The sequence below is a fragment of the Glycine max genome, chromosome 13 (assembly GCF_000004515.6).
Source record: "Glycine max cultivar Williams 82 chromosome 13, Glycine_max_v4.0, whole genome shotgun sequence".
Lineage (NCBI taxonomy): Eukaryota > Viridiplantae > Streptophyta > Magnoliopsida > Fabales > Fabaceae > Glycine > Glycine max.
In genome coordinates, this window is record NC_038249.2 from 44443590 (window position 1) to 44465662 (window position 22073).

The window sequence follows — 22073 nt, forward strand, 5'->3', positions numbered from 1 at the left end:
AGGTGATAATAGGGCTTGGTTGTTCACGATTGGGTTCCTTAGGTGGTGATTCTGTCTCATTTTGTTGTGTATGTGTTTCTGAGTCACTGTAGGTGGAACTCGATGCTAGAATCACTAAGTCAAGGGGTGTCGATTTTGGGCTGGCCAATGGCGACAAAGCAGTTTTATAACCTCAAGTTGCTGGAGAGAGAGGTCGAGGTTGCAGGAGGAAAGAACTTTGAGACAAAATGTGAAGACATTGTGGTTTGGGGATTAGAGGGTGGTAGAGGGAGAGGATGTTGGTAGCAACCATGACCATTAGGAGGACCAGTTCAAGGTCATGGTGGTGAAGGTGAAAAAAAAATACTCAAACGTCATCATTTTTTCTTTTTAATTTTTTTTTGAAAAATCCTATATGTGATCTCAATCAGACAAAAATCACACGTGACATGTCTGCGTGACCGATTAACAGTCACAAGCAGTTAACGGATTTAGTGACAGAGGACTCAAACAAATTTTTTTAAATATTAAGGATCCGATCTGAAAGAAAAATTTATTAGAGACCAAACGTAAAAAATATATATTTATCAGGAATCAAAAATATATTTAACTAAAAATAAATCTCACTTATAATATGTAATAGTTTTGATCAAATAAAATTTTGCACAGGATAATTAATATTTAACATCTTTAATGCATACCAGTAATATTGAAAAAGGATGAGTCTAATTATTCGTTGATGCAGTAAAAAATAATAATTATTCATTTATAGCCACTTCATTTGTCTGAAGATAATTATATTGCATTGTCTCACCCACCGGGTGTTTACACGTTCCCTTGGTTTTAGTTCTTCATTTACGTGGTTGCATGCATGGGGTTGGCTATCCCTCGTCTTGTTAATTTAAATATAAGAAATATTAACAATAGCCTCTTTTAAATATACTATTTTCTATTGGTTAAAATATGTATTGAAAACTATAAAATTAAGATCAAGAGTAAGCCATTAAATAAATATAAAATCCATTAAATTTTATGATTTTCAATAAATTTCAAACAAAGAAAGAGGATGTAAATTTCAAACAATAAAAGAGGATGCATTCAAAAGAGTGTGTAAGAAAATATGACCTAACATTTCTATTCAAGTATTTAGTTAGTTGTGGACCTTAATTAGACTCTCATCCTTAGCCAAAAAATAAACTTTTATCTTAAAAAAATACTAAACATATATCTATAAGGTATATTAAACATATACCCCTTACAAAAGGTAATTAAAAGAAGGCTTAAACATTTTTTTGTCTATGTAATTTAATATTTTTTTAATTTTTGTCCCTTCAATTTTTTTGTTTTAATCCTTGCAAAATGTATTAGTTTTATTTTTTGTGCTTACAACGTTTTATATAACATTTAGTACTATATGAAACGTTTTAAGAAAAAAAAAACACATTTTATAAGGATTAAAACAAGAAAAAATCATAAGAACAAAAATTTTAAAAAAATGTTAAATTATAAGAACAACAAATATATTTAAGCCTTAAAAGGGAAAAAACATCAATAGATAAACTCTTCAATCCTAAACAAAATATAAACTCTTGATTGCAAATAATACATAGTTATTCAAAGCATGCCAGTAACACTACAAAATGTTGGAACAAATAATGATTCATTGATAACCTCTTCATAAAATGCTTGTCTGAAGATAACTTGCGTTGTCTCTTTGTTGTGTATTGTCATCAAGTATAATTAGCTTGGAGGCCATGGAGTTGTAGGTAGCTGTGAGATGAAACTGTGTAGAGGTGAGTGGTCCATATTGGACTTGGAACGCGTGGTTTCAGCCATATGTTCAATGAAAGCACCAAAATTATTAGGGAGGAGGTAACTGTCCTTAGAGTTCGAGGACTAAGCCACCTCCACAATAAGCAAGGCAAGAGAAGGCTAATATGTTCTTATTTCATTTCTTCATTACAGGCCATATACATAGCTTTTGCAATTGCTAAAGGACAAAAGCAAAGGCCAAATAACAATAAGCACTAACAGAATTATTCTAACAGATTCTAGTGCCAGCATAACAGATCCTATAACAGAATTCCTTCAGACATAATCCTCCAAATGCTTCCTATTGGGCCTTGTAGTCCTCTGCCTATCAATAGAATTCAGAAAAAATATCAACGTCTTCTTTAAGAGTGAAAAGTTGTTCGACTTCTTAAGTCTGTAGAATTTCCTGATGCATGGGAATTTCCTCACTGTCTTGCTATAACCTTTAGATCTTTCTCTACTTGATCCGAAAACTTGGAGTCTTCAACCAAGGTCTGTAAAATAACCGAAGCCTCTGAGAGTCTTCCCTGATATAGGTATTTGTCTAATGTCAGGGAATATTTAACAGCAGTTTGAAGTTCAATCTTATTTAGATCACAGGATATAATATTTCTCCATTCTTTTGATTTGCCTTTATGGCATAAGCCATGTAGCAGAGCGGTGAAACATACAGAATCTATAAGAAACCCTTTAGTGAGCATCTTAGTTAGCAATAATTGAGCAGTGTCAACCGTTCCATGCTTACAAAGACAAACAATAACAGAATTATAAGCAGCGATCACTTGATCCCATCCATCCAAAAGCATCATTGTGAAGAAATCCAAAATCAAGGACCTCTCGTTTTCCTTAGAATCCTTTTCCTCAATAAGAACTGGACTAGTTGCAGTATTTGTTAAACCATTTATCAGGTAATGGAATGTAGCATCATTTGGAAGACAACCGTTCATCAGCATTAGCTCAAAAATGGATGTTGCTCTCTCAGGTTTACCAGCCTTAAAGAAACCCCCAACTAGTGTAGTGTATGTGACAACATTAGGCACCAAATCGAAAGATTTCATCCCGCTGAAAACTTTTTCAGCTCTGATCATATCTGCTTTCTTGCAGAATCCATTGATCAAAGAGGTGTAGGTGATCACATTTGGCTTGAATTTATGTTTCATCATTTGTCCAAACATCTTAAGTGCACTACTCATGTCATGCTGTTTTACATATCCATCTATAACTGTGGAATATGTGTATTCATCTGGAGCATGATGCACACTATTCATCTCATTTAAGCAAGACAGAGCATCTGTCATCTTTCCGAATTTACAGAAACCTTTGATCATGGCATTATACCCCACAATGCCAGGGTCCACACCCTTCCGAATTATAACTTTAAAAATCTTAATTGCCTCATCAAGTTCACCATTTCTAATAAAACCATCTATCAATGTGGCAAAAACATACACATCAGGTTGAACATTTCGATCAAGCATTTCTGAAAGTAGTAGTTTCATGGCAGGAATCCTTCCTTTCTTACAGAGACCACTCATCAAAATATTGTAAATTTGAGCATCAGGAAAAACGCCCTTCTCCATCATTTTCTCTCTGACCATCAGTGCAACATCAATTTCCCCAGCAACAACAACTCCATGGATAAAAGCTCCATAAGAAACCAAGTCCGATTTTTCTCCTATTTCAGCAATCCTAAAAAGCATACCTGATGCCTTAACATAATCCCCTTTTTTGCAATAAGCATGCATGAGGGGGGTATAACTAAACTTATTAGGCAGCAATCCCCTTTCTTTTGCCTTCTCTAGGAGTTCATCAGCTTCCTCAATCCTTCCACCCTTACATGAAAAGTTAATCATAATATTGTAAGTTGTAATATCTGGCCCACAACCCATCTCAGCCATCCTTCTCAACATCTCAGCCGCTTCAGTTACCAAACCATACTTGTACTCAGCATCAATAACATTATTAAACACTTTCACATTCATATTCAATCCCCGTGCAGCCATTTCTGTCAGAAGTTGATCAACTGCTTCGAACTCCCCTGCCTTGCAAAATCCATTAATTAAAGCCCCGTAAGTTTCTACGGTTGGCAAAACCCCCTTCATTTTCAATTCGTTGAGAGCTCTAGTTGCACATTGGAGATCACCCTTCTTGCAATACCCATCAATAATCATATTATAAAACACCACATGTGGCACACAACACTTCCCCCATCTATGCTTAATCAACCTCCTACCTTCCTCAATCTTCCCCAAGTTGCATAATCCCTTCACCATTATGGAGGTGGTGTAGTTATCCACAACAGCACCAGTGCCATCATCTGTTTGAAGCATTTTATCATACAGCTGAAGCGCAACATCAACTTTCCCGCTTTTGACTAAACCATTCAGCAACAAATTGCTAGCGACAAAAGTGGGAAAACAATTATGCATTTCACGAACAGTATGGAATAACTGGAGGGCCCTATCAAGAGACCCAGATTCAGCATATGCAAGAATCAAAGCGCTGAATGCTTCACGGGTAGGTTTCAAGTGTTGAGCTTTCATGTTCTCCAGCACCAACTCGATCTCAGGGAACACCCTGTAGCTGGCCAAGAGCTTGAGAAGAGAAGAATGGGCAACCCCGTCGAGAGAACAAGAGAAGGGTCGGGTCGAAGCCCAATCGAAAAACTTCAAACCGAGTTCTGCGTCATGGACTCGGTCGATGACGAAATGGGCAACGTCGGAAACGACAACCTTGGATTCTGCGAAGCGAGATTCGAGGGGATCCTGCCATTGGTGGGTTTTACTAGTTCTAAGGATTTGGATGACGTCGGAAACGAGGTGGTTGATGCGGGGAGGCAAAGAGGAGGAGGAACCTTTGGGGCGGTGACGAGGTTTGATTCGAGAAAGAATGGCCTTGGACATTTGAAATCAAGTTGAACATTTCAATCATGAATTTGCTACTAACATATCATATGATGTGAGTCCAAGAAACAACAAGTGCCAGTAGCCAGGGTCTTAGCCTCCTCCTCCACTTTTACTGTCTTAGACTCTCAACTCAGTGGTGTGTTCAATTTTAATTTTAAATAATTTAGAAAAAGATCTGAGTATTCAATTACGATAAATCAGCCGAGATTATTAAGGTTTTTAAAGGAATTCAATAAAATTCGATATTCAATCAACATTTTTTTATAATTTTAAGAACTATATATAAATTTAATGATTTTTTTAGTATGGATTTCAATAAATTTCATGAAAATATGTATTAAATAATTTAACTCAAATTCTTGAAATTTATGAGATTTTATTTTTAAATTTGTAATTGTGATATCTTGATTACACGTTTATTCATGTAAATGAATTTGTATATATATGAAGACAAAAAATATATAATTGACTAAAGTATGTTTAAGGTATTGATAAATTATTGTTTTGAGTCTTTTATATATTAAATTTTTTTGTTTTGAATTTTTGTCATCAGTCAATTGATGACATGTTACCTTACAAAATGATCTTTTCAATATTATTAAAGATTATGATAGTGTTACATCATCACTTAACTAATAAATGAGATTTAAAATAAAAGTTTTAATATATTAGGTATTGAAAACAAAGAAAAAATTAGAAGAGACCTAAAACAAAATCTTATTGTTTTGAGTCTTTTATATATTAAATTTTTTTGTTTTGAATTTTTGTCATCAGTCAATTGATGACATGTTACCTTACAAAATAATCTTTTGAATATTATTAAAGATTATGATAGTGTTACGTAATTACTTAACTACTGAATGAGACTTAAAAAAGTTTTAATATATTAGGTATTGAAAACAAAGAAAAAATTAATAGGGACCTAAAACAAAATTTTATTGTTTTGAGTCTTTTATATATTAAATTTTTTTGTTTTGAATTTTTGTCATCAGTCAATTGATGACATGTTACCTTACAAAATGATTTTTTCAATATTATTAAAGATTATGATAATGTTACGTCATCACTTAACTAACGAATGAGACTTAAAAAAAAGTTTTAATATATCAGGTATTGAAAACAAAAAAAAAATTAATAGGGACCTAAAACAAAATTCTATTTATCATAGACCTTCAACATATTTTAAGCCTATATAATTTTAATAAACTTAATTAGTTGATTAATGTATAAGTGAATAAATATATAAATAGGGTTTGAAACAATTGTTGGATATTTTTTGTTTGATGAGATCATTATTGTAAAAATGATAATAAGTATCTATTTTTTTACACTAAGATAATTTTTTAAAATCCTAATATAATACTGTTGGGAATTCCTAATTCAAACTGAATGAGATTTATTTATTAAATAACTCTAAGATTTAGTATAACGTTTTTTAGTTTATTTAGTTAAAAAATGAGTTTAGTTTATTTTTTTAATATTTAGTAATAGGTAAGCGTATTTAAATAATATAAAATATTATTACTGAAGATGCTGTAGTTATTATACTAAAATTTTATTATAATATTTTGAGATCATATACTTATTAATTTATACAACAATTTAATTTTGTTATCTTATATATATGTAGACCTATTAACTAACTTGAATGTATTTTTATTTAATAATATTACTACAAAGTATAATATCATCAAATTAGTCACCGATATTTTGTAATCATTAGCCATTTCATTTCCTAAAATTATGAAAGAAAAATTTACTTATAAATAGGTAATTGAATCCACCATAAATGACAATAAATATCATGAATAAAAATATACAGAGAAGGTGAATTTATCCTAATTACATTTTTATTTTTCACTTATAATATTTATTTTTTAATTTAAATTTTAAAGTATCTTTATAAATATCGTCACCTAAGAATAATCATACCTTAAAAAAGATACGGACCTATGGACCCAAAGGGCCATCATAAAAGCTGATTCATAAGTGATCATGTATAAGAACTTTTTATATGTATATTAAGGACTAAATTGATTGATAATTGTCAACTTTAAATATTAAATTAATAATATTTATTAGAGACCAAGTGACCAACAAAAGTGGCCATGTATTTTCATTTTATTAAAAAAATTTGGTATAATTAGAAGGTTTAATTTCATTTCCATTGGATTAGTTGTTTTTTTAGTAAGGTGGTACCTTCAGGTATCACTTCATGTCAAGTAAATTCAGAACTCATTTAAGAGATTAAAATGTCGAATCATTTGTCTTAATAATTTTTAATATTTTATTTTATTTTTATTTAAATTGATTGATAATTTTAAAAATTAATATTTTTTTATTTATAACATTGAAAGACTAAATTGATCAATACTTGTAATTTTAGAGACAACTTAATGTATTAGTCCATAAAATAGAGATTGTTAATCTCGCTTTCCGTGGCATGTACATGCTGCCTTCAACACGAGCAAACGAAAATTTAAACATGGTGGTAAACTTTGGGTCAGGTACATGCAACCTTAAAAAACACATATATTAGGTAAAAAAAATAAAATTAACTCAACCTATGTTCTTAATGCCTTTTATCTCTCCAACTTGCTCACTGCTTGAGCTTGACTGCTTGCGTGAGCTTGTTGGTCTTACTTAAAAAATAGATATTTCTAATTAATTAATTTTGTATAAATTAAATTTTTCAGAAAAAAATATTCTATTTATATTATTATATATTAACCTGCCAAAGTAAAATATGTTATCTTTAAAGTTTCCCTAATAGAAAAAAATACATTATTAAATGGTTAATCCTTATTAAAAAAATGTTACACTTTTACATATAATTATCTTGTTATCGTTTATGAACAATTATTATTATTATAAATTTAATAAGCATGCATGGCCACTTTCTACCAATCAACCAGTCAAAAATCATTCTTTTTAATGTGATTTTAAGATAATTATTATAAAATTAATAAATTTATTAAATATAATTTGTAAATAAATAAAACTATAAAATACGTTTACATCGTTAGTGTTCGCATTGTTTATTCTATTGTTATTCTCTAAATAATTTTAAAATCTTATGCTGTTAGTCGATTTGATATAGATTAATTTTGAATGTTAATGTTAATTGAAGTACTAAGATAAAATTTTAATTTCAAACTTTTAATTAAAGAGTAACCCAACAGATATTTAAAATAAATAGTTAATTTCATCACCAAAAAAAAATACGATAGTTAATTTTTATCCTTTCGTTTTTCAACTGTCATTTGTTCTATTTAATCCTTTTTTTTTATCGGCATTATATTTAATCCTAATGTTACAATACTCACCCATAGACCATAAGCAAGGAAACGTATCAAGGATTTGTTTAACTAACCGAAGGAATAAATTACATCAAAACAAAATCGACTCACTGATAAAATTGATTAGAATTGGAATCTTAGAAGACTTCACGAAAACGAAAAGGACTCGAAATAGCATTAAAAAAATCAATTTAAATGATCAGGAACATACCTGAGGGCTGTGCAAACAACCAATATATACCAAATGTCAGCACATCATATCCATGCGAAACTTGCACTTAATTCTCCATCCTGATTACTATTCCTATTGATTGTTAACCATGATCATATACATATATACTGAATGTCTCATGTCTATGGACAATCACAAAATAGACACTTGATTTTGTTCCTTCCAATGCAATAATGCTCTCCCCCTTGTTTGTTTGCACCTCCTACACCCTTCACATATTTTACAGCAAAAGATCCATTCAACCAAACTTAGCTGTCCAGATAAAGACAGTGTTATTCTCTTAAACAACTTTTCTATATATGGGAATAATGAGAACATTCTACTATTGTTCAGCATCAATCCAAAGCAGTTAAGCATACGGCGGATAGGATCCATGTTCTAGAGCAGAAACTTATCTCATTAAGCCCAGTGCATCCGTTATGCAGTGTGGGGACAGAAGCCATCCAGATAGAATCTGAACAGGGATGCTTGTTGTACAGAGGCTCTTCGCTATGCGAAGGTATAGGGGAGGGATGTTGTACGCAGCCTTACCCTTGCATATGCAAAGAGGCTGTTTCCGGATTCGAACCCATGACCAACAAGTCACCAAAGCACAACTTTACCGCTGCACCAGGGCTCGCCCTCGTAAAACCCATATCATAGTACTTCCAGAAATTTCCGGGGCACAAGAACAGCTAGAAACTTATCTCATTAAGCATCTACTATGTTATAGTTAATACTTTGAGTTTCGTCTATATTTGTAAAGGTTCGTTAGATCAATACATTTAGAAAGGAGATCCTTATGACTTTTCTTTCCTTCTTTTAATTAAATTAGATTACATGTTTCCTCAAGCACATTTGATGTGAAGAAGTTCATATATTCTTTTGATTATTGTTACATTTAAAAACTTTTGGAATACCTTTGCTCCTCTTAAAGTGCTTGTGTTATCTTGGTGGAACTTTTTGGATATGTTCCCAACTTGAGTAAATAATGTAAGAGAGGAAGATATTTGGTGCGTAAGGTATCTGGTGCGTTGTGCTTTCCTTTGAGGAAGATATTTATCTTTTATTCCTATTTTGCTCAATGATAAATCATAGTATTCATGCATAACTTGGATACCTCGAGGTCTTGCGCCTAATACTCCATAGTCCGTTGTGTGGTTTGCTTGGATATTTTGAAGTCTTGCATATATAACTTCGATTGTTATATCCAATTTAGTTATCTTTTCAGAAGGAAAACAAGCATTATGTTAATCATCTTTTTGGGCACACCATTTTGTGGTTTGCTTGGATTATGCATAACAAAAGTCGTGTTTTGGAGTGTTTTTTTTTTTTTTTTAACTTTAATAATGTTTTGGACTTGATAAAGGTAAGATTGTGGATATGGTTTAGGACTAAGATAGATAACTAGGAAATAACTTAAAATTTGTAATTTTAAATCTTTAGAATATTGTTTAGATTTTTAAAAAATAACATTGTCTTATTTTTAGGATGTTATTTATAATTAAAGATATATTAAGATTATAATGTTAGGTCTATATAGGTTCTTAAAATGATAAAAATTATCGAGCCTAATCATGTTGAGGGAATATTCATAAATTTATTCAATTTGTTTAAAAATTTGTTAGGAGAAGATTATGAATGTAGGGATGAAATCTGAATTACGTTAAAAAAATTGAGGTTGAAATTGTGGATATAAAAATAAAAACTCTAATCACTTAAACAAATTTATAATATTTTTATATTTCGTTTACGATGATGTCTCTTGATTATTGAGATGTCCATGTGAAAATCTTGTATATATTTGACATATTACGAGACACTGTACCAGTAGAAGATGCCCAAGCTTGATTAGTTTAGCTTATTTACAACTTAATTATTTTGGGTTTTATAAAATATCTCTTAAATTATTTTTTAACTTTATCAATTTAATATGTAATAAACATTTTAATATGAAACTAATCAACAAACAGATATATGTGCTTAACGTGTGGTATTTGGAGTTCAATTTTTTTTAATCACACAAATATATACGAATGAGTTAGCCTACTCAAGAACTGTTATTGTAAAATTTACAAAAGTTGAAATCGACCAATTTATTTAATAATTAACTCCAATCAGAATTTCAAATTTTTTTATTCAATTAAGCAGATAACCTTGATCAACGAGTTAAAAATGACATGATATAGGCTGCAGATAATATGTGGCTGCAGGTTGTCATGATGTGTCTAAGTTTGCTCGGATTTTTGTTTTTGTTCTCTCGAGCACTCTAGCTAGCTCTTTTGGTGGTATTTCACTCACCACGTAGATCCAAAAGTACGTTGCCGTGTCACCTACTATAAACAAAGAATTGCCATACGAAACAGAAACTAGTAATGTTACCTGTACAAAGTGGTGAAAATACCAAAACTACAAAGTAGAATCTTCTTTCATTTTAAATCGCAAACTAGTGATAATCTATTTTTATATTTTTTTTCCTACCGTATATAAAGAAGGTTAGAATGTTAGATGAGTCCTCCTGCCAAATTTATGACACACAATTGGATAAATAACATTTCTCTCAATTGGAGTTTTTAGATTTATTTATATTTTTAATTGTAGGAAGAATAATATGTTATCTCCTTAAAAAGATTGTAGTTTTTAGAGTTATTTGGAGAAAAAATCACAACGAATGTTATATTATTGAGTTTCTATCAAATGATTTAACGGCATAAAAAAAGGCTTAGTGGAATTTACAACATGTCTCAATATTTTTTAAAAAAAGAATTCTACTTTTGAAAATTTTCTTGAACTCAAAAACATTTTTTCTTCCTACTCTAAGTTGCATTAGTATTTTAAGTAGTACATATTCACTTGAAAAAAAAATATTATCGTGCAAAGAACAAGCTTGGAAAAGAAAAATCTTTTAAAACGAGTTATTCATTTTCCAAAATCTTTTAACTAGTACTTTATTAAAACTCAATTATCTAATTTTGTTTTTGTTGGGTTGCGGTGTTTCTCCGAGTTGCTTCAATTGAATGGCTCTTCAGCTTCCACCACTTCCTGGCCGTGCCATGCGCTTCAACTCAAGCGTGTGCTCCCTTCCTGCACGAAAATCTAGCACCTTTGCCACTCTGTCACAACCCCGAAGCGACTGGGTTGAAGCCACTAACAGTTTCTTCGACCAAGACAAACGACCCATCATGTTATTTGACGGTAATTAGCCCTCACTCATCCTTTTTTCTTCGTACAAATGCTACTGTTGGTTGAAAATTCTTGCTTGTGACACAGGAGTATGCAACTTGTGCAACGGGGGTGTGAAGTTCGTTCGTGATAACGATCGAAATAAGTAAATGATATGATCTATCCTCCTTTTGAAAATTGTCTCCTCTAAGTTTTTTGTTGCAGCCCTGATAGAAAGATAATGAAATCTTTTCTTTGGTCAGTTATTTCGTTTGTTTTACTGCTTTGTTGATAGGACAATTAGATATGAACCTCTTCAGAGTGAAACGGGTAAAATCTTACTCAGGAGATCAGGAAGAGCTCCTGATGATATCTCAAGTGTTGTACTTGTTGAAAAGGAAAGGTGCGTATATTAATTATTTGTGAAGAAAGAATAAATTTATGATTACAAATTTTAAGAGAGAAGAATTAGCAGTGAAACATATGACTTCCTGGTTGATTCTAGATCCTATATTAAGTCAGAAGCCGTGCTGAAGATAATGGAATATATAGACTTACCCTTTCCACAGCTAGCAATTCTTCTTCAATTTGTGCCTCTGTAAGTATTATTTTATCCACTTGCTTTGCCGGCTTTATCATGTTCTATTAATTGCTTAAGGGGAACAGAGTTGATGATATATGTTATGGATGACTGCAGGTTTATCAGAGATTTTGTTTATGACAATGTTGCAAACAATCGTTACCTGATTTTTGGTCGTTCGGAATCATGTGAAATATAGCATCATCCTGGCATGAGTACTGGAGGTAACAGTAATGTGCTAAGTTCAAAAACTGGGCTTCTTTATAGTCCAAGTCATATCCTGTTCTCAAATATTTTGAAGATTCTGTGTACTACTGTATAGAAGCTTTACTTGTCGTTTTATTTGATAAGCTCATAGAAGCAGAGGACATCATCAATTCGTAATAATATTTTCTGTCCCAAATGATTTTGCAATTTCATTTCTTTCAGTAAACACTCCTAATTTCTTAACTTCATCAGGGAATTATTAAATAAGTTGTTTATCTGTATTTAACTTTTAACTGTTCTGGTTTAACAGTTTCTCTGTAAACTGAATTCTGTTAACCTTGACTCAGATATTTTTTGGATTTGGATCATTTCCTATTGTCGAGCAATAGAATATGGTCATGTTGGAGAGAGAAGGACACAATTTTTATGAATTTTAATTAGTCAATCCTACAACCAATCCTGGTGGGTCTTTGTTTGGTAAAAATTGTATCTTTGTTTGACAAGTTTTAGTTTTTCTGCTTCAACAAAGAAATAAATTAAACCAAAGCCTCAGCTCTCCTTCCTAGTAGAAGCAGAACTAGTCATTGGTGATGGATCTAGTTGTAATGAGATCCTCAAATCTTCACAAATACGTTCTTTATGTAAAAGCATGTAAAATGTGGATTGTTACATCATGATGACATACTTCTGTTGGAATTCTGTCATCTTTCTTGTCAAGATACTAGCTACATTTTCCTCTTGAGATTGATTATTTAACAGTAGGTTAAGCGCAAAATTCATTAGAGTTGATTTAATAGTAATGACTGCACTTGGGGGGGGGGGGGGGGGTGGGGGGAGCAATGGACTGGACCTTAAAAAAAAAAAAAGTGTAAAACCTGCCGTAAATTTGTTGGCTATGTAAGTACGAGAAAAGTACGCCAGTAAATTTCTGCTTTAACAAAGAAATAAATCAAATCAAAGCCCCAGCTTTTTTTCCTTTCTACTGGATGAACTATTAGTTCCAGTGTTCCACCACAAAAAAAATGAAGAACTATTCATTGTTGATGAATCTTGACATCTAGTTGTGGTGAGATCTATATACAGCTGATTCTAGAAGTAGAAAGTAGAACAGTTTTGAATAAATGATGAGTAATACACTTTAGCACTATTTTACGTGGTCTGATAAATTAGGAGGTCAGTATTCAAGAATGTCTTACATTGATATAAGAAGCCAAAACAAAAAGATACATGTATAGTATGACATATGATCTCATGTACTGGACTTTGGCCTTTTCTTCTGCTGGATAGAGCACAAATTAATCATGTACCTGGAATGAAGAAGGAATTTGAAACCAGAATTCTGAAAAGGAAGTTGAAGCCAGAATTCTGAGAAGCAATTGTAATCATGAAGATGTCTCAAAATAAATTGAAGCGAAACTTTATTTATCTGATTCTGTATGACATATCTACTGCATTATACGCTTCTAAAAGGGAAGATTTTTGGTTTGTACATGTAAGCTTGAAGAACTGGCTGTGGAATTAGAACCCTTCATCGTGGATAACTCTCTAGGTAAGGGAAAATTCTCCGGTGACTTTTCTATGTACAGCTTAGCTAGGCCACACGCATATCTGTCAAATTAGTTATTGCATCAGGTTCGGGATGTTAGGTAAAGCATGACAGACAATATAGTGATTTGTGACAACTGACAAGCAAGAAAATTGTAACTACTTACCCGAGCAGTAAGATGATCACTGACATGATCAGGAAGAAATATTGATACCATTTGTACTTGGATTTACGTATCAATATTGAGGGCGCATTAAAAGAATGAAACCGAGGAAATATCCTGCCAACAACCCTCCTATGTGAGCTGAATTGTCCACTCGAGGTAGAAATCCAACAGCCAAATTTAGGCCAACAATGATCAATAAGAGCAGCACACTGAAGTAAGCATGGGTTAAAATTTGTCGTTTCACAAACAAACACTTTTCGAATACTGACAGATTATATAAAGTACCTTATTTGCATAGATACTCCAGTTAGTCAGAAGTTCAGAAAGCATGGCTCCCAGAAGACCAAATAGTGCACTGGATGCATCAACTGATACGGTACTAACTCCAGATTCTTGCAAATGCAAAAAAGACAACAAACTTCCGCCAAAATCAGAAAGCATACATAAGAATCCAATTTTCACTGCCAAATTCAAGAGATTATAATTTAACTAAAGAAGATCATGCAGAGGTTCAATGCGCACAAATCCAGTAGTATGCCTTACGAAATCCGAATTCCTTCTCAAGCCGAATGCCTATAAACAGAAGACCGAACATATTGGCTAGTAAATGCACGACTCCAGCGTGAAGAAACATGCAGGAAAAAAAGCGCCATCCTTCATTTTGGTCCTCCACTAGGTTCTTTTCAAGGGCTCCTAATGGCCGCAGCCTACAATAGCCCCAAAAAGATGAATGAATTGTAGGCATTTATTTCCCTTTCAAACCAGCTAGTTAGTTAGTTAATAAGGGAGAGAGGACAAATAATAATCAATTAGGTTATTGCATCTTTAATGAGAAAAATATTGTTTCATGCGGATTCTTCAATGTTCATCCATAATGATAATGATAAACGTTAAAAGTTTTTTGAGTAGAAATAAAAAAAGTTAAAAATCATATAAGTTAGGAGAAGACAATAACCAATGATATGAATCAATTGACATATTTATATTTTCATAATTTTACTTGCAATAATACAGAATTGTCTAACTTATCCAAATAAAAATTGGGGTTAAACAATATTATACATGACTAATACAAATAAGAAAATTGCATCAACCATCTAAAGTACATCATATAAAATTACATCAAATACAACTCTGTTTCTTCCAATATTAATTATTTAGTCCATAATCCAAAAAAAATATTTGTGGAAGAGCTACTTCAGCAAGCACTTTACGGATGGTTTGGTGTGTGTGGCTATTCCGTGTGCATTATGGCAATAGGAAAAAACCTTCTGCCCTGGAACTGAAGGTGTTATGTAAACATGATCAAGCACAATGTTGGAGCAGCCTACATTTTGGTCACAGCTCAAATTGATTGCCTTGTCCGTCAATGATGTTCCAACAATTCCTTTGTATGTTACATCACTTATCTTGATTGCTCGAGTCTAGTCATAATAATAGAAGAAAAATAACATACAAACGTTGTTAGCCAAAGTTGTATAAATGTAATGTTTTGGGAGTAACATATTAAATTTATTATGAAAAATGGTCAAATTGGTAGGTAATGTTCTTGTTGTACCTGGTTTTGGCAGTCCGATCTATGAGGGCAATAAAACTGGTCAATGATAATGGGGTTATTGGCTCGAACAAATCTAATCTTTTCAAACGTGATCCTCCTAGCATATCCAGCTCCACCCTAATGCCAAAATAGAATAGAACGAATACATATAACATAATATTTTACATAACTCATGTAACCCAAATTGGTAGGTAACGTTGTTCTATTTGCTCAATTACCTGCCATGTCTTGATTCTTACTCCAGTTAATGTTTCGGTCAAAGTACAATTCTCCACATGCACGTCCTCTACAATGTCGGTCTCTCCACGTGTTCCCAATGATCCAATGCTACAAAAACGTAATTTCCTTCATCAGTGAAAACTGTATCCCGAAAGTAGAAAAGGAACATGATACGAACTGGCTAATCACACATATGTCCCTATTCATGTCTTGGATACATGTAAGGCGATTACAATTTACAAGTGAATAAATAAATAAATTTTAACATGCATAATTGATAATTGGATTTGTAGGTTACAAAATTACATTTTTTTTATAAAAAAAAAAAACAGAAGTTTGCATATAGATAAAAAAAAATAAAAATAATGGGGTGATACCTGACTGTCCCTAAGGAAAGTTGGAATCCAATCAACAAAACATAAAGTTTTAAGAAATACTACCAACACACTCCTTTCTATTAATGTTGGTAAAAATATGCAAGAGAATGTTTTACGGCACTTATTTTCTTCCTCCTATTAATGTACGTAAAGCAGAGCATTTTAGAAATCTAAACTCATTTTCATTAATTAGGAAGGAAATAGTGAACAAAGTCTATGGTTTGTTGAAGCAAAGCCAGAGCAAATGGATAATATTACCGAAGCACTAACTAACTAACCTGATACCATGGCCTGGACCACATGTTATACCAGTTATTTTGATCTTGGAGGATCCAGCACTAATAGCAATGCAATCGTCACCTGCAGTTAAACCATGTTAAGAGAAGTTGAAAGTTTTCACAAAAACAAGTTGTAATGGAATGTGACGTTCTGACATGCAGATACTACCTCTGGTCCTATATTTTACACTACAACTTGTTTCTTATAAACAGGACCAGAGGTAGTATTAAGTTAATTACCTGTTGCAATGAAAGAATTAAGTACTTGAATGTCTGTTGAGCCAGAAATATCAATGCCATCGGTATTAGGGCTTGTTCCAGGAGCAATTAGACGGATGTTAGAGATTATGCCTTTCTTGCAGCTTGTTAGAGTCATGTGGCTTCTTGCGGGATTAATACTTGTATATCCTTTAAGTTGAAGACGATTGCATCTATTGAATGTTACTGCCTAAACATCCATAACAAAATAAGATATAAATATAATTCAATTATTTCCTAGATATATATGGTGCTGTTGTATATATATATTTATAGTTTATGCTTATCAAATCTATATGATGAAAATATTTGAGATGTTGATTTTGCATATGTTTGGGTTAATTATATTATCTAAACTTGTTCATATATAATCAGCATTGAGAGAATACAATCCATTGATAAGGTGTTTAAAGGAATATGTACGCTGTTAGATTAAGATTTAGTTATCTCAAATGCACCTTTTTGAAGATAAAATTCTTGGGGGTTCTAACTTCAAGTATAAAGTGATTCTAACTTAAGTAAACGAAAGTTGCGCACACTTTTTTATGTGTATAATAATCAATCAATCTTCATGCAGAAAAACCGGCGATGGAGTTGCTGCTAGAAAAGGGTGAAAAGAACAATGTCCAAAACTTAATTTACTAATTAAGTTATAAGTATATGCTTCAACAATAATGATCAGTTCTGTCTGACAAGATGAATTGAAACACGTGTCTTTTGAGTTTTGATTCGTTCATGGGTCTCGTTGCATTTTTTATTCTTGAAAAATCAATTAAGTAATGTGTATATATATGCATTAAGAAATCATGACAAGTGAAATTTAATTTGGTAACAAATTGTCAACAATACAATCGACTAGTGCATGGATCAATGCGCTGTTACTTAACTGTTGGTGGACGGCACGTTGCTCCCTGAAAAAGCAAAAAAGGATCATAAAAATTTGGCCTATGTTAATTGTAAAATAATGTAGAACAATGAATTAATTAAATGAATTAGTCAAAACAATAGAGAGAGAAAAAAAAAAAAAACTAGAACATATTTACTTACGGGTAGTGGATTTCCTACGCAAGGCTGTTGCCACCAGGCAGAGCCTCGACCATCAATGGTCCCTTTTCCACTGATAGCTAAACCATTGACGAATGAGAAGCCAAGCCATGTGTTCGTGTGGAATCCAGAATATTCCGATTTTGTTTTAGGTGCAATAATGTTCCCTGAAAGCTGAGGAACAAATATACAGAATATCTTAATTTGATCAATTCCTAGGAGATATCAATATTAGGCCCTTTGGCTTAAACTATACATACTGATACTGTCAATGGACGTATATCAGTTTGCATGGAAGTTAGAAACAGTCAAGTTAATGTTTATTTACTATGATTGATTTTAAACTTTAGATAAATTAAGGTTGATGATGGGAGTATTACGTTACTAAAAATAAGTACCTGAATGTAGGTATAATTAGACTTGCATGGACCACTGAAGGTAGTAGGCTTCAGCAAGAATGTCCGTTTTGCTGGTATGATGAGGCGAGATATATGTGAGTTGCTCTGGCATGCGGCTTTCCACGCCTTTAGAAAGGCCTGTTGAATGTACATTTACAAAAGTTTAAGATTGTGTGTAAGACATAATTGTGGCATGGAAACGAGCAAATGGAAGAAATTATTCAAATTAATGTTATGGTTTCTATGAAACACAATAATTTGTGGAAACTAAAATGGTGTGAGAGGTAATGATTATAATTTACTGGGGAATCATTGGTTTGTCCATTTCCAACTGCTCCATACTGCAACACATTGAAACTAGTTGTTGTGCTGCTCAATCCGGGTGTAATCACACTCAGAATAATTAACACGGTGAAGAAAAACTCCTGCACGAAATTAACATTTTACATGATATTAAATCTTAATTAGTTAATAGGGAAAAATAGTGCGAACTTTACATAAACGAATCACACATGATCAGAGAAGTTACTATAACACATAATACTGGCAATATGATAAAATGGGACACTGTCAGATTCTGACCATTATATCAAACTTTGCAGTGCTCTTGAGCAGCACCAAAAGATTCACACCCTCAACGTTTATGTTATGTACCCCCAATTTCTTCTTCTATATATAAGGGCTACCTACTCTTTATTTGGAAGCAGCTTTTATTAGACGTTAAATTATTGGCTCTCTTTATTAATAAAATAAAACAACTTACTTTCAAGTTTAAAATTGTTGATAAATATAGTAGTTTGGTTTGCTAATATTGGTTCAGTGCATCAACTGAGACATATAATGGGGTTGCGGAAAATTATACTGCACACAATCTAATTGGAAAACACATGGCTTATGTAGACTAAGACCTTCTTTTCGCGGTAAGCACATGAAGCAAATGTATATGCATACGCCTTCTTCTGAACGTACACCATGCTTCTTCATTTACACTCAATACTCAATAGTAAACATCAGTAAATAGATCAGAGAAGATTTCTAACTTTGGTTGAAAAAAAACTTCTACTTTGATTTCAAACCACGTTCTCTTTTCTTTCCATAGGAAAGAATATAAATTTGGTCGGCTATTCAACCAAAGATAGAAAACTACATCAGTGTAATAAAAAATTATTTAGCGGAAGAAAATATTTTTGCTTGTACAATATTTCCAAGCTACGTTGTGCGTACTAATTGATTGTCCTTTGCTTTCTTCTAAAATAAGATTAGTTTTTTTTTTTCTTTATTGGCTCTTCCTACTTAACAAATTGATTGGGTCAGAAGCCTTTCGGCTCAAACTAGCTTGGGCTTTCTATTCTCACCTCCATTTTTTTTACGTTCATCCTCAGCTTTTCCAATTATTTTTAACAAAAAAAGTACAGTATATCTCGACAAAATCCATAATGAAAATACAAAAGAAAATATGTTTATGTTTCGTATTTCTGTTGTATAGTCATTTTATATACAAATATTTTTTTAAAAAATAAGTTTACTTTTTGATGCTGATCAAATTAATTATTTTGGTTCAAGCCACATGTATCTTTTACTTGAGATAATCATGTTCCAATCAGATAGAACTATGGTGAACAACAATTATGATGCAAATTACCTTTTTAATTGGAATTAAATTAATTATGATATAAGTTGATCTTTTTAATAGTAATAAAATTAATTATGATATTTATCTTCTTTGTACCTCTTTAACGGTAATTTTAGTAGAGAAAATACGTTATATATTGACTGTCATCGAATAAAAAAATTATTATATATGACAAATTTGTAACTTTCATAAGTAATTTATGACCGGATGATTGTAAATAACCATAAAACTCATTTGATTTTAGTATTCCAGTAGTATAGCTTTTTGGTGTCTGACAAGCGCTTTAGTGTCAACAAGTTACAAAAACTATTGCATCCTTTCTACGTTATATTTTTGCTTTAAGTATAGTTGTTATCAAGGCTTAACTCAATGCCCATAGCCAAAACTATGATCTGTTTCTTGATTTATGCTTCCTACAAGGCTGCAAGTTCCAAGATTCCACACAGGCTGCGACAAAGATCATTCCATAGCCTTCAATAGATAGGGAAAACAGGAAAATCCCATATTGAAGGCGAGAACCTGCGATTCCAATCAAGTAATGATTATTCCATGATTAACTACCTTTGGTGGTTGAGTTGAGGTCGCATGCTTCTAATAATTTTTTTTAATTGAGTTTTCTCGAGTTATGTAAGTATCTCTCTCCCCTTCGGTAGCTATACACAAGCTAAAGTTAGCAAAGATATGATAAGTAAAGTCTCAGTATACATAGCTGAAACAATGTGTCAATTGAACTGAGCTTAAGAGAATGCGATGCTCATTTTCTTACCTGACTCATAATCATGCATGACCCCTTGGAGGATGCATGGTGGACACACATGGAACTTGGAACTTGGAACTTGGAACTTGTCACCACTTCATTTCAGTAGGATCATATGCAGTTAAGAATTCGACGATATTTTGCATATTGAGGCATTATGTCAGACATAAAGTGGACAGGTCCCAGTGCCAGCATGTGAAACGAATACACTTTCACCATATGGGAAATGAATGGGAGCCGACCCCAATCAAGAAGTTTCTCATCAAGAATCCACCAATTGAAAGAAGAAATGAAGGAGTTTGGTTTCACCTAAATTGAAATCAAGTTTCCAACCAAGAACCAATGATGCAAACCAACTTTTTGAGTTAGGCATTTTCTTGTTTTTGACAAGCAAATAAAACTACTCATTGAAGGAGTTCAGGTTCCAACTTTTAATCATCCTCGATGCATACAAAGAGGAGTTGATTCCAAATAAAAGAAACACGCCATGATATAAATAAAAAATAAAAAAAAAAGTCTCTCACCACATGGTAACGTACTAACGTCGAATTACAGATCACATGGTAACGACTAAAGTTCATGACCAAAAAAAAAAAAACTTGAATACTGAATAGATGGTCCACTATATAGCATATGAGGGTTCACATGTGGACCTGTACTTATTTGATTATAGTATTTAGTGATAAAAAGGGTGTCTACTGCGGCGCAGTAGTAGTTGAGGTGGAGGGTAAATAACCGTTACAATAGTCAAAGCCATACCAAATAGCATTAGGTATGTAAGTGTTGTAGTAAAATGTAACAGGCTGGTAGTAATAGCTGTACACGGTCACTTTCTCCGGCATCCAACCATCGTATCCTGTCCTGTATAGATACAGATAACATGTTTGGTACGTACATGGACCGTATATCTCAAATGTATCCGTAGAGCACCGCTCGAATGTTCCTGAACGAGGACCGTCCAGTCTTGGAACATAAACCTGCAGTGGATTCATTCATTTTTTTTCAAATGTATCCGTAGGTAGGAACTGAACCTGGTAGCCATAAGCATCACCAAATGCAAGACTGATGTAATCTCTGGTGTAGGGGGGAGAACTGCAGCTTGTTTTTATGCTCACCGTGTAACTACAGGAACTACTAGCCTCATCATTCTGTAAAACGCATTCTTTAATTTCATATATAAGCAATATTCAATAAGAAGATCTGAATAAATTGTGTGTTACCTGTGGCTTGGTTTGGTTGAGCTTGAAAGACTCTTTGGGTTGGGGTTGACTGACTATGGAGGTTGCTGCTTGTGAGAAGCTGCATAGCGTGAGGATTAAAATTAGAGCTTTCATGACTTGCAAACTTGTTCTTGTGTCTGTGTCTGTGTTTGAGGGAAGAGAAGGAGGACCACCTCCGTCTTGGACTTTGACAGAACACCCCAACAAAGGCTAGGTCGCAGCAGTCATGCTTTTAACTTTTCTAATTAATTCTATTAGTACACTATTTAATATTTATGTTTAGCAGTTTTTTTTTTCCTATTGTAATAACAATTATAGCTACATTAAGTCATTAACTGTATGTGTCTATAATTTTTTTTAGTGACAGAAGTACTTTTGTGTGAAACTAACAACAACACAATTCATAGATGATTCAATTTTTAAGCATGTTGATAAAAATTGGATTCTTTAATTATATGTATGA

At 32.6% G+C, this 22073-nt stretch overlaps 4 protein-coding genes and 1 long non-coding RNA gene across 6 annotated transcripts; 1 reads left to right on the plus strand and 4 right to left on the minus strand.

The window, feature by feature from the left end:
- Positions 1 to 1906: 1906 nt before the first annotated feature.
- Positions 1907 to 4840, minus strand: LOC100800298 (pentatricopeptide repeat-containing protein At1g52620). The gene has a single exon (XM_003542065.5). The coding sequence runs from the start codon at positions 4692 to 4694 to the stop codon at positions 2217 to 2219; it is 2478 nt and encodes an 825-aa protein (XP_003542113.1). The 5' UTR covers positions 4695 to 4840; the 3' UTR covers positions 1907 to 2216.
- A 6347-nt stretch (positions 4841 to 11187) lies between these two features.
- Positions 11188 to 12330, plus strand: LOC100305986 (uncharacterized). Its single transcript, NM_001248978.2, is given in 5 exon segments — positions 11188 to 11402; positions 11478 to 11535; positions 11665 to 11772; positions 11875 to 11967; positions 12067 to 12330. Coding segments are annotated over 5 exon segments (519 nt in total). The 5' UTR covers positions 11188 to 11224; the 3' UTR covers positions 12149 to 12330.
- Positions 12331 to 12994: 664 nt separating this feature from the next.
- Positions 12995 to 14781, minus strand: LOC100800831 (RHOMBOID-like protein 1). The gene is made up of 3 exons (XM_014766138.3): positions 14154 to 14781; positions 13869 to 14077; positions 12995 to 13764 (listed from the first exon to the last, which is right to left on the minus strand). The coding sequence occupies exons 1-3, from the start codon at positions 14307 to 14309 to the stop codon at positions 13620 to 13622; spliced, it is 510 nt and encodes a 169-aa protein (XP_014621624.1). The 5' UTR covers positions 14310 to 14781; the 3' UTR covers positions 12995 to 13619.
- A 45-nt stretch (positions 14782 to 14826) lies between these two features.
- On the minus strand, positions 14827 to 18649 carry LOC100801372 (probable polygalacturonase At3g15720). The gene is made up of 10 exons (XM_006595100.3): positions 18583 to 18649; positions 18303 to 18425; positions 18001 to 18138; positions 17606 to 17776; positions 17446 to 17469; positions 16541 to 16748; positions 16301 to 16382; positions 15645 to 15753; positions 15427 to 15543; positions 14827 to 15292 (listed from the first exon to the last, which is right to left on the minus strand). The coding sequence occupies exons 1-10, from the start codon at positions 18583 to 18585 to the stop codon at positions 15062 to 15064; spliced, it is 1206 nt and encodes a 401-aa protein (XP_006595163.1). The 5' UTR covers positions 18586 to 18649; the 3' UTR covers positions 14827 to 15061.
- Positions 18650 to 19853: 1204 nt separating this feature from the next.
- LOC112998745 (uncharacterized) lies at positions 19854 to 21866 on the minus strand. Of its 2 annotated transcripts, XR_003263792.2 has the most exons (3): positions 21611 to 21848; positions 20400 to 21538; positions 19854 to 20152 (listed from the first exon to the last, which is right to left on the minus strand). It is a non-coding gene; the product is annotated as an uncharacterized lncRNA (long non-coding RNA). The 2 variants fall into 2 exon arrangements; XR_003263791.2 differs by lacking the exon at positions 19854 to 20152 and having other exon boundaries at positions 20895 to 21538; positions 21611 to 21866.
- Positions 21867 to 22073: the final 207 nt, after the last annotated feature.